Source organism: Gallus gallus, chromosome 1 (genome assembly GCF_016699485.2).
Source record: "Gallus gallus isolate bGalGal1 chromosome 1, bGalGal1.mat.broiler.GRCg7b, whole genome shotgun sequence".
Taxonomy (NCBI): domain Eukaryota; kingdom Metazoa; phylum Chordata; class Aves; order Galliformes; family Phasianidae; genus Gallus; species Gallus gallus.
This window is the reverse complement of record NC_052532.1, coordinates 613,869-626,018: the sequence shown is the minus strand read 5'-3', so window position 1 is coordinate 626,018 and position 12,150 is coordinate 613,869. Positions and strand designations below refer to the sequence as shown.

At 51.2% G+C, this 12,150-nt stretch overlaps 1 protein-coding gene across 1 annotated transcript in view; it reads right to left on the bottom strand.

Moving 5' to 3' along the window:
• Positions 1-12,150, bottom strand: part of SHANK3 (SH3 and multiple ankyrin repeat domains 3) — a 282,770-nt gene that overhangs the window by 222,655 nt on the left and 47,965 nt on the right. Inside the window, 3 exon segments of the mRNA XM_025152878.3 lie at positions 930-1,046; positions 1,801-1,968; positions 3,782-3,933. Of these exon segments, the coding sequence (XP_025008646.2) occupies positions 930-1,046; positions 1,801-1,968; positions 3,782-3,933 (437 nt within the window).

Sequence of the window (12,150 nt, the reverse complement as noted above, 5' to 3'; positions counted from 1 at the left end):
GCCTTTTCTTGCTTTTGTTTTGAACGCTCTGTGCTTCTACGCTGTTAATTCCCATTTATGGGCCCCATACTCCTCAGCCCCCCAGTAGGCAGGCACCCATGTATGAGAGTCCTGAGCGAGCAGAGCACACTCAAAGATCAATTTCTGTGCCACGGATCAATTTCCAGACACCATCCCACATTGTAAATCACAGCAGCATTCAATTCTTAAAACTTGACACCTCAGAAACATAAATCCCTTTACAGTGAGACCCATACACACAACGTATAAAACCTCTACGGAGGAACAAAACCCACAGGAGAAGCACTTGGATGCTGACCTCTACATCTGGGAAAGAGAACGGTGGGTGTGGAAGCTCAGAGAGGGCTCCACCACCCCCAGCCGTGATTTCTCCAGAACTGAGGCCACACAGAAAACAAGACAGAAACAATGCCCACATGGCAGGAGCAATCTTCTTTATAATTCAGATTGATCATAAGATGTTCCGTGCTTTCATGCCAGGACAGCTGCAGGTCCTACCCCAAAAGCCCCTCCTGAGGCAGGTGTTCTCCTCAATGTTAAATGAGGGCACCTGGGCCAAATGAGTGCTCTCCAGGCAGGCAAACCGCCCCCTCCCCACCAGCGATGGGGGTTTGCTGCACATGGTGTGAAGAAGGAATGGGAACCAGAGGAACAACTGTGGAGCAGCTCAGGTGGTAAATCAGCAAAACCATCCTGGAATAAACCACAGATCTTGAGAAATCCAAAGTCAGACTGGTGTTACCAGCAGCACCTCGCCCTGGGCAGAGGATGGGGAGAATCCAGAAGGACTTTGTTAGGTCTTGGGGCTGTAACAGCCCTGAGAAGGTGCCTCAGCCTGGCGCTGTGCCCTCGGGCAGGTTCCTTTTTTGTGCTTTCTGTGTCCTCATGCCCCAAATCACACGAGGTACCTGGTTATAGAGAGCACAGATGTGAAGAGCGGTGTTTCCTGAGGCGTTCTGCGCAGTCATGTCAGCGCCGTAGAAGAGAAGATGCTCCAGGTGCTGAACGTGGCCGTAGCGACATGCCTGCAAAAGGGGGAAAAAAGAAACTGAGAAACAGAATGAGGGGGCAGCAGGGAAATGACAAACCTCACAGAACCCTTCCCCCTCTTCTAGATTGAGGACAGATTCAGGTTGGACTCTAGAATCGTAGAATGGCCTGGGTTGGAAAGGGCCACAATGCTCATCTCGTTCCAACCCCCTGCTGTGTGCAGGATCACCAACCAGCAGACCAGGCTGCCCAGAGCCACATCCAGCCTGGCCCCGAATGCCTCCAGGGATGGGGCAGCCAAAAAATTTCTTCTCCAAAAGAGAGGCCAGGTGCTGGAATGGGCTGCACAGGGAGGTGGTGGAGCCACTGCCCAAAGAAGCGTTCAAGAAATGTTCAGATGTTGTACTGAAGGATGTGGTGTAGTGGGAAATATTGGTGATGTGTGGATGGCTGGACTGGATGATCTTGGAGGACTTTTCCAGACTTGGTGATTCTATGGTTCTGTGACTCCTCTGCCACATCCACTTATTAACGTGCCAAGGAGGGGCAGGAAGAACTCTGGTTTTGTACCCAAGACACCTCAGGTGTTGGCCCAAGATCCCAAAGTGCTGCCCTGTGGCAGCTGAGGCAGCCCAAGCGTGAGGCCTGCAGTGGGGCAGAGCTGAACCCCACATGCAAACCCCTGAGCAGGAAGACAGCCCCCTGCTGGCCATGCAGCCCCCACCACCCACCAGCACCCTGCAGCACCCGAGGGCCAGGCCCAGCAGACCTCATCCATATCCACCTCACCTGGTGGATCTCCTGCCAGCCGTTCTCATCCACACAGCCCAGCCGAGCGTAGTCGTGCAGCAGCAGCTCGCAGCAGTAGGGATCCCCTCCCACCATGGCACTGTGGTACAGTGGTGTCAGCCCCCGGCTGTCCTTGTAGTCTGGGGAGGCCCCCAGGTCCAGCAATGTCTGCAGGAGAACCATAGAATCATTAACGTTGCAAAAGACCAATAAGATCATCAAGTCCAAGCCCAATCCATCCACGCTATGCTCACTAACCACGTCTCGTAGTGCCACATCCCCACCATCCTTCAACACCTCCAGGGATGGAGAAGCACCCACCTCACAGCTCCACGTGTGGGGATCACCAACCCACGAGGGCCAGTGCTGCTGTCACGGCACAGTGCTGCTCAGCCCTCTTTCCCCACGCTCAGGCCATCAGGGTCACATCTTTGTCACACACTGTGCTCCATGCCAGCAGCATGGCAGAGATGATGCGGGCCTACAGCTATGGAGCAGGCAGCAACATGAGGCCTGGGTGCTAGAAGGAGCCAGCACTGGGATGTGGACTCACCAGCACTGGGATATGGGAATTACCAGCACTGGGATGTGGGATTCACCAGCACTGGGGTGTGGACTCACCAGCACTGGGATATGGACTCACCAGCACTGGGATGTGGATTCACCAGCACTGAGATGTGGGACTCACCAGCACTGAGATGTGGGACTCACCAGCACTGGGGTGTGGACTCACCAGCACTGGGGTGTGGACTCACCAGCACTGGGATATGGACTCACCAACACTGGGATGTGGACTCACCAGCACTGGGATGTGGATTCACCAGCACTGGGATATGCACTCACCAGCACTGGGACGTGGATTCACCAGCACTGAGATGTGGGACTCACCAGCACTGGGATGTGGATTCACCAGCACTGAGATATGGGAATTACCAGCACTGGGATGTGGATTCACCAGCACTGAGATATGGGAATTACCAGCACTGGGATGTGGGATTCACCAGCACTGGGATGTGGACTCACCAGCACTGGGATATGGACTCACCAACACTGGGATATGCACTCACCAGCACTGGGACGTGGATTCACCAGCACTGAGATGTGGGACTCACCAGCACTGGGATGTGGATTCACCAGCACTGAGATATGGGAATTACCAGCACTGGGATGTGGATTCACCAGCACTGAGATATGGGAATTACCAGCACTGGGATGTGGGATTCACCAGCACTGGGATGTGGACTCACCAGCACTGGGATATGGACTCACCAGCACTGGGACATGGGAATTACCAGCACTGGGATGTGGGATTCACAAGCACTGGGACGTGGACTCACCAGCACTGAGATGTGGGACTCACCAGCACTGGAGTGTGGACTCACCAGCACTGGGATATGCACTCACCAGCACTGGGACATGGGAATTACCAGCACTGGGATGTGGACTCACCAGCACTGGGATGTGGATTCACCAGCACTGGGATGTGGATTCACCAGCACTGGGATACGGGAATTACCAGCACTGGGATGTGGGATTCACAAGAACTGGGACGTGGACTCACCAGCACTGGGATATGGACTCACCAGCACTGGGACATGGGAATTACCAGCACTGGGATGTGGGATTCACAAGCACTGGGACGTGGACTCACCAGCACTGAGATGTGGGACTCACCAGCACTGGAGTGTGGACTCACCACAGTGGGATGTGGACTCACCAGCACTGGGGTGTGGATTCACCAGCACTGAGATGTGGGACTCACCAGCATTGGGATGTGGATTCACCAGCACTGGGATGTGGACTCACCAGCACTGGGATGTGGATTCACCAGCACTGGAGTGTGGACTCACCAGCATTGGGATGTGGACTCACCAGCACTGGGACGTGGACTCACCAGCACTGGTGTTTGGACTCACCAGCACTGGGGTTTGGACTCACCAGCACTGGGACGTGGACTCACCACAGTGGGATGTGGACTCACCAGCAGCGCCGCGTGGTTGCGGCACCGCACGGCTTTGTGAAGCGCCGTCATCCCCTCCCGTGTCCGGAAGTCCAAATGCGCTCCCCCGTTCCGCAGGGCTTTGATCATCTCAGTGCTGAGCTCCAGCTGAGCCGCCGCCGTCAGGGGACACTCTGCAGAGAAGCACAAGTGAGAACTGCAGGCACTGCCACATCTGCTGCCCACCTCCAGCACTGCAGGGGGTTCCTGTGCTGACAAGGGAGCTGCAAACAGCCCTGTCAGCTCTTGCTGTTGAACACCAGCTGATCTTCTCCAGCAGCATGCATAGAGTAATAGAGCTATAGACTCATTGAGGTTGGAAAAGACCTCTAAAATCACCAATCCAACCCCAGCCCATCCCACCGTGCCCACCGACCACGACCCCAAGTGCCACATCGCTGTGGTCACTGAACACTCCCAGGGATGGGGACTCCCCACTGCCCTGGGCAGCTGTGCAGTGCTGGCCGCTCTTTGGAGCACAGATTGTTCCCCAGCTCCAATCTGACCCTCCCCAGCGCATCCTCAGCCCATCCCCTCCCTCACTCCAGCCTCCTTTCAGGAGTGGCACAGAGCGCTGAGTTCTCCCTGAGCCCCTCTGCCCCACACCGCCCCATCCCCCTCCCTCAGTCGCTCCCCACAGCGCTGTGCTGCAGAACCCCACAGCCCCAGCAGTGCCATACAGAGGGTTGGGCACCTCCTGCTCTGCTGCCCGCACTGCTGCTGCTACAAGCCAGGACGTCGCTGGCCTTCTTGGCCACCCGGGCACAATGCTGGCTTGCATTCAGCTGCCAACCAACACCACCAGGTCCTTCTCCTCCAGCAGCTTTCAGCCACTGCCTCACACCTGCAGTGTTGTATGGTTGGTATGACCCACATTCAGGACTCAGCACCTGGCCATGTTGGAGCTCATCCCATTGGTACATGAAGGGTCTGGCCATAGGCTGGAGGCTGCCTACCAGTTTAGCACAGGTGTGGAATGAGAGCTTGGAGCAGAGGGAAAGGAACACGTTCGCATTTTAGCAAATGGCAGAAACACCACTGCTGTCTCTTAGGCTGCAGGAAAGGACACATCTGTGCACAGCATTTATGCAAAGGGTAAGAGAAGAACAAGGTGAAAAAGAGTACCCTTGTTCTGTTTCTCTCTGTAACAACGTGTGGACCAACACATGGTCCCCAGTCTGGAGGGCACGCAGTGCATGAAGACTTGCTCCACCTGGGGATACAACTGGAGCGGGCAATGGAAGGGCTACCGAAATCCCCTTCAACAGTCTTCCCTCCCCCAGTGCTAAGTCTCATCTGGCTGCTCTCTAATCTAGGATCTTATTGATTACACTCTGCTAATTTCTGGAACTGTGGATATCCAAACATACGCTTAAAGCAATCAAGTGCACAAGGTCTGTAAGAGGAAAGGGAAAGAGGCACAGCAGATGCCATCCACAACTTGACTGGGGGAGTAGAGCAGACCCGAAACCCTCCAGGACATGATGCAGACAGGAGAGTGCTTTGCTGGGGAGGCCAGAAGGGGGAATGGTTGCAGCTCCAGAGAACCTACGGAAGCTCCTTTGTACTGCACTGCTGCAGGATTCTTCCTACATTCTTGTCCTGTAACTGTGCTCCCTCTCTGTTTTGCTGGAAGCAGCTTAGGATGAACAGCACATGTTAATCGCATCCAAGGCATTCTGGCAATCCTCAGGTGTTCACTTGTGTGCAAGCAGCAAATACCAGCACAGCTGCATTGTGGACAATGGCAGATCTGTGCTCCTGCACCCTGAACCCACACAGCCCCAGTGCCAGGCACACTCCCATCAGCGCCAGCCCCATTACCTATTGAGCCACAGTCCATACTGCTGCACACAGCCAAAAAAGTGCCTTTGTGAATGCAACCATTTCTTTCCATTCCTCTGTTCCTTGGCTGCTGCTCTGCTCAGTATTGAGGACTGTCCAACAAGGCATGAGTAGCCCCGTTGGGACTGAGCTGAGACCTCCAGCATCTCCAGGGAACTCAGCACTGGGGCAGAGGGTACCAGGGTGGGACAGAAGGAGACAGAAGTCCCACGCTAACAACAGAAGGAGGGAAGTCATAGAATCACTGAACATCCCAAGTTGGAAGGGACCCCCAGTGATCATTGACTCCAACTCCTGGCTCCACACAGCACCACTCAAAATCCAAACCAATGACTGAGATCAGTGGCCAACGCCACTTCCTAAAGGTGTATATTGAGTGATAGGTCTTGGGCCGTGGTTGTTGTGTGCCCCAGGAAGGGGAAGCTCAACACGTGCTGGAAAGAGAAACTAGGGGTAAACCTCTCTCATCCTCCTTGTCTACAACACTTATCTGTCCCCTTTCTGAACTTCTAAAACTGAAACCTCAGACAGCTCTATGTCACCCCTCTCCCTTACATGAGTCACCTCAGAGCAAAGGGAAACCTCTGCTCCGGAAACCGAGCAGGCTGCATTGACTTCCATATGTTGAGCAGGGTCATGGATGATCACACAATCATGAACTACAGGGGTTGGAAGGGACTTAAGAGATCACTGAGTCCAATCCCTCTGCAAGAGCAGGCACCCTGCAATAGGTCACACAGGTCGGCGTCCAGATGGGCCTTAGATATATCTCCATAGGAGGAGACTCCATAATGACCCATAAATAATTTCTGCAGGGATATTCTTTTCCCTGGGTCAAGAGGTGAAGGAAAAAAACGTTACAGAAACTGAGAAGGGGTGAATCAGTTTTATACTGCAAAGTCACTGAAACAGTAATGCTGCAGTTTTCAACATCCTTTGGGTTGGGAGGAAGGAACCGTGTCTGTTGCACGAGTGGCTCCAGAAGAAAAAACAATAGAATGGCCTGGGTTGAAAAGGACCACAATACTCATCTTGTTCCAACCCCCTGCTATGTGCAGGGTCGCCAACCAGCAGACCAGGCTGCCCAGAGCCACATCCAGCCTGGCCTTGAATGCCTGCAGGGATGGGGCATCCACAGCCTCCTTGGGCAACCTGTTCCAGTGCATCACACCCTCTGGGGGAAAAAATTCCTCCTCATATCCAACGTAAACCTCCCCTGTCTCAGTTTAAAACCATTCCCCCTTGTCCTATCACTATCTACCCTCGTAAACAGCTGCTCCCCCTCCTGTTTATATGCTCCCTTCAAGTACTGGAAGGCTGCAACGAGGTCTCCTCATAGCCTTCTCTTCTCCAAGCTAAACAAGCCCAGTTCCCTCAACCTTTACTCATAGGAGAGGTGCTCCAGCCCTCTGACCATCTTAGTGGCTCTTTTCTGGACCCGCACCAAGAGCTCCACATCCTTCCAGTACTGGGGCCCCAGGCCTGGACACAGTACTGCAGATGGGGCCTCATAAGAGCTGAGTAGAGGGGCACAATCACCTCCCTCTCCCTGCCGGCCACCCCTGTTTTCATGCAGCCCAGAACACAGTTGGCCTTCCGGGCTGCAGGCACACACTGCTGGCTCATGTCCAGCTTCTTGTCCCCCAGGACCCCCAAGCCCTCAAGGTCATTCTCCGCAGGGCTGCTGTCGAGGACATCTTCCCCCAGTTGGTGTCAGTGCCTGGGATTGCCCCAACCCAAACGCGGCACCCTGCACTCGGCCTTCATGAACCTCATTAGGTTCTCGTGGGCCCACTTCTGCAGCCTGTCCATGTCTTTCTGGATGGCTTCCCTTCCTTACAACATATCGACTGCACCACTCAGCTTGGTGCCATCCACAAACTTGCTGAGGGTGCACTCGATGCCATCTGTCACTGATGTAGATGTTGAAAAGCACGGGTCCCAAGACCAACCCCTGAGGGACACCGCTTGTGACCGGCCTCCACCCTGACACAGAACCATTGATCACAACCCTTTGGCTGTGTCCAGCCAGCCAATTCCTAATCCACTGAACATTCCATCCTTCAAATCCACACCTCTCCAATTTAGAGAATAGGATGTGGTGAGGGGCCATGTCAAAGGCCTTGCAGAAGTCCAGGTAGACGACATCCACCACCCTTCCCCCATCCATTGAAGCCGTCACTCCATCACAGAAGGCCACCAGATTGGTCAGGCACAATCTGACTGTCTCAAAAGCTTCAGCTGCAGAAGGATGGAGCTTCCAAAACCTCACAGGTATGGGTCCTCCTCCACTCTTACAGGAGGACATTGAATAAAGGGTGTTTGCAGTTACCCAAACTTCTGAAGGCCTGGCCACGTGGAGGGGAACATTTGGTGTCGGGGACTATTTGCAGTATCTCTGTCAGACTTACCCCAGAGACCCAGCAGATAAAAATGCATTGCTATTAGCTATGCTGTTTTGACTAAAAAAAGAATAGATTTACTACAGTGATTTTGCAGGGGATAGATGAGAAAATAAAAATAGAAAAAGCTGCAGTGCATAAGTGCTATCTTTGCTAAATACCAAGCGCTGGAAATATGGCCATTTGTTTGTTCCTTCTCTTGAAACCTTAGTTGGAGTGCTGCCCACGTTGTCATCATTTTGCTGATAGACCTGAAAGCTCTGGGTTAAAAATTCAATATAGGAGTATTCTCAACAAGGAAAGGATGAAGGTTTTCAAAGAGCAGGGTTTTTCAAGCATCCAAGAGAGGGGACGTTGGCTTTGCAGCTATTGAGACTTTAAGTAACAAAGCAATGCAGCAACAGCGCTTAACTCAAGACACACAGAATGAATAATTATTGAGACTTCCCACTTCAGCATTTGATGTACACTGCCTTCAGCTGAGCCTGAGCAAAATGGGGAAGGCAGCATCCAGATGGGGGGTGGAGGAGGCAGAGCTCACTGCACAGCACCGGAACTCAGGGGCAGCACCTGAGGAGGGAGGGGGGACCGTAGTCAGAAAGGATGGAAGTGTCTGGGAATTACCACTTCCAGCAGAGTTAAGACTCTGGTCATAAGGACAACGTCCCCAGCTTTTGGGAGGATTCCTACACCAGGGCCACAGTATCTTGGCCTAAAAGCGTGTTGCTCAGGTCCACTTTGTCCAGAGACCAGCAAGGCACCGATCATACAGCAGAGTCCCCAAGGAGGGGAAACGGAGAGGGATGTGCTGATCTCCTGGCAGCCAGTGGTAGGATGGGTGGGAATGACACAACGCCGTGCCTGGGAAGGCTCAGATCTGACATTTGGAAACATTCACTGACCATGAGGGTGGTCAAATGCTGCAACATACATCCTAGAGAGGTGGGTGATGTGCCATGCCTGTCAGAGTTCAGGAGGCATTTGGACAATGCCCTCAATGAAATGCTTTAACTATTGGTATAGCACTGAAGTAGTCAGGCAGTTGGAGTTGGTGGTCTTTGTGGGTCCCTTCTCCCTGGACCATTCTATTCTATCATTACCCTTCACATATGGGATACCAAACCACACTAAGACAACACAACTGCCTGCTGATGGGACCTGTCATGGGACCACATAACCCACTGCCACAGGGCATCCCTGCATCCTCTCCATCTTTCATCCAGAAGCTTCAGAAACTCCAGTTTAGTCAATAAGTCAGTTGTGAAGACTCCTTAGGAGGAAAGCAGGACTGCCAAACAGGAGTTCCGTCGGGATATGGTTCCCTCCTCTCAGGCATGGAACTTTTCCAACTGTATGAGTAGAAACGCCATGTTAAGCTGGATGCACTTTGCTTTCCCTCCTACAAAGGGAAAGAAACAGTCCTGAACAATAAATGTGATTTGGTGACCAATGGAAGGCATGGATTGGAAGTGGCTGAGCGGCGCCACATACCCTTCGCCATCAGCTGGAAGAGGAACCAGAGCCCAGACCACACTGTGCCTCTGCACGGAGCCACGTGTGTTTGTGTTACACCTCAGCAGAAAAGGTGAGGACAGCCTACCGTTGTCCTTTGGTGTTGGATGAGTTTGTGAAATTAAAGTGCAGAGATTTGATGGTAATGGGACATGAAGACATTGCTGGAGAGCTGATGGATAGAGAAGGTAATGAGCTCATCCCAGGGACCCTTTCAGACCCACAAGCAGGAGAAGGCACCGCACAGAAAATGCTGGAAGGGAATCGCTAGCCACAGGATGGGAGCAAAACTGAGAAGCTTGGGTTCGGGGAACACTGGACCGTGCTAGGGGATTTTCACAGTCAACAACCTGCACTTCACAGAGAGGTGAGATAATGATCCTGGCTGAGACTTAAGTAGAACAATTAGAAAGACATTAAATCAAGAACACTAAAGAAACAATTCCAAAGAGGGAAGCGCTGCACAAATGCACCGTGTCAGAAGTAATTAAGCCCATTTGATAAAGAATGAGGGGAAGATTTTTCTTCCTCTTTGTTCATTTTGAAGTACGAGGAGACTGGATAACAGGAAAAAGGATGTGGACTGTTTTCAGTGGTAATAAGAAGTTTGACATCATTGTCATTACTGAAACTTGCAGACAATTACACCATTTTAGAATATGAAGAATGTCTGATTGCTATGGGAACGTATGGAGTGGGCAAGGAGGCCCAGAGAAAGAGTTTACATTAAAATCCCATCATCTGTTAAATGGCCACCAATGGTTCAGAACAGGGCCTCAGGTTTGTGTAGAATAGTGTTAGAAGTAACAAAAGGTCCTTTGTGAGACTTTGTTATGCACCACTAAAGGAAAAAAAAAAAAACTCCTTAACCTCTAAGTGTTGATCACCAAGTTATATAAAATAATACTTGTGCTACCAGGGAAAATTCAACTTGAAAGCAAATGCTGAATGTCCCAGCCTACAGGTAATAAGATATCATCTCATTTTCTGAACATGGGAAACTGATTGCTCTCTAGAAGTGCTGCTTTGCTCCAACATACAGGAATGCTTCTTTGGGTCTCAGCGTAATGAATACAAATCTACTAAACACTTTACTGATGTTTAATCAGCACGGGACAGCACGGGGAGGTGGGAGTCCCAGCGAGGTGGAGGAATATCTGATGCTTCCTATGGGAATCAACCAAGGGAAATTAGATCTATTGTAGGAAACACGGGAAGCTTAAAATCAAAAAGTAAAAGTTGACTGAGAGTTCTTGAAGAAGAAGGGACAAGGCTCCATAAATTGAAGAGGAGAACCACTGCTGTGTGCCCCTTCCAGGTCAGCAGTGAAGGGACAGCAGCAGTTACAACACCAGCTCTAATGACAGGACATGACGAAACAGATAGTGGTCAGCATGGACTGAAAATTAGGAAACGGGGGACAAGAACAGGAACCAATGACACAGAAGTAAAGAAAACCGCATTTGGCATGGCAAAGGGCTGTCAGAGAGGGGTCTTGTTGCTGTTGTTTGAATTAGAGAACACCAAACGATTTCCCAGGCCCTGCATACACTCATCAGATAGGCTGACAGCGTATAATTGCTAATAAATACAGAAAGCAAAATGACCAATGGTTATTGTTAATTTTGCTGCTGAGGAAATGCTATTTTCCTTTCTATTACCAAAATGGGATTTCTGACATAAGCTACCTGCGCTTGAAGAAGTTGTTTACTTCTAGAAAATGTGGTATGTCATCCTTAACTTCTCCCTGAAGATCTTTCTGGGCCAATGAAGTTGAATTTGAATACATTTTGAAGTACTGGGACATCCAAAAGGTGTATATAGCAAATAGCAAATTTTCAGCCAAATAGCAGCATCAGGTCAAGACACAAAAAGGGGCGAGTAAGATGACCCATGAATCAACAAGACAGAAAAATAACTCCAATCCTGGGAAAGTGCTGGGAAATTTACATGGAATTTAACTGAAATGGGATTGAAGAATACTTGTGTCGTCCATATTGACCAATCAAGTTTTACAGTAAGTAGGTCCTGCTGCTCACACGTAATCCCTTTTCTTCTAACTCACAGCCTGACTGATGCAGATAGCTGCATTGATGTGAGGCTCGTGCACAGCCCTATCCAATATGGAAAACAAGCAGCACCAAATGTCAGCTCTGTGTTCTTTAGATGAACTGAAATCCAGATAAGGAGAAGCAACCAGAGCAGTTGGCGCTGAAGGGGCTCTTCAAGGTGCTGGACTTGGCCATCTCCATCACTTTTCTTGAAGTAAATGCAAATCTCTGATCAAATTTGTAGGTGACACAAAGCTGGGACAATTACAGAGAGCAATCAGGGCTGGGCAATGCAGAACCAGAAGCAAAAGCCATGGCAATCCTGTGGGATCCATCTGAGCTCAGTGAATGTGACACATGGGGGAGGAGATGCACTGCCCTACACCCTGTGGTCATGGCTTTGCAGAATGCTCCTGGGAGGGGCTGGCAGCCCTGCAGGGAGCAGATTGCACCCACCTCACCTCTTCCATCTGCAGCAAGATGCACGTGGAAGTCAATGGGAACAGAAGCAGCCCCACCAAAGCAAAGCTCCCAAGCAAGC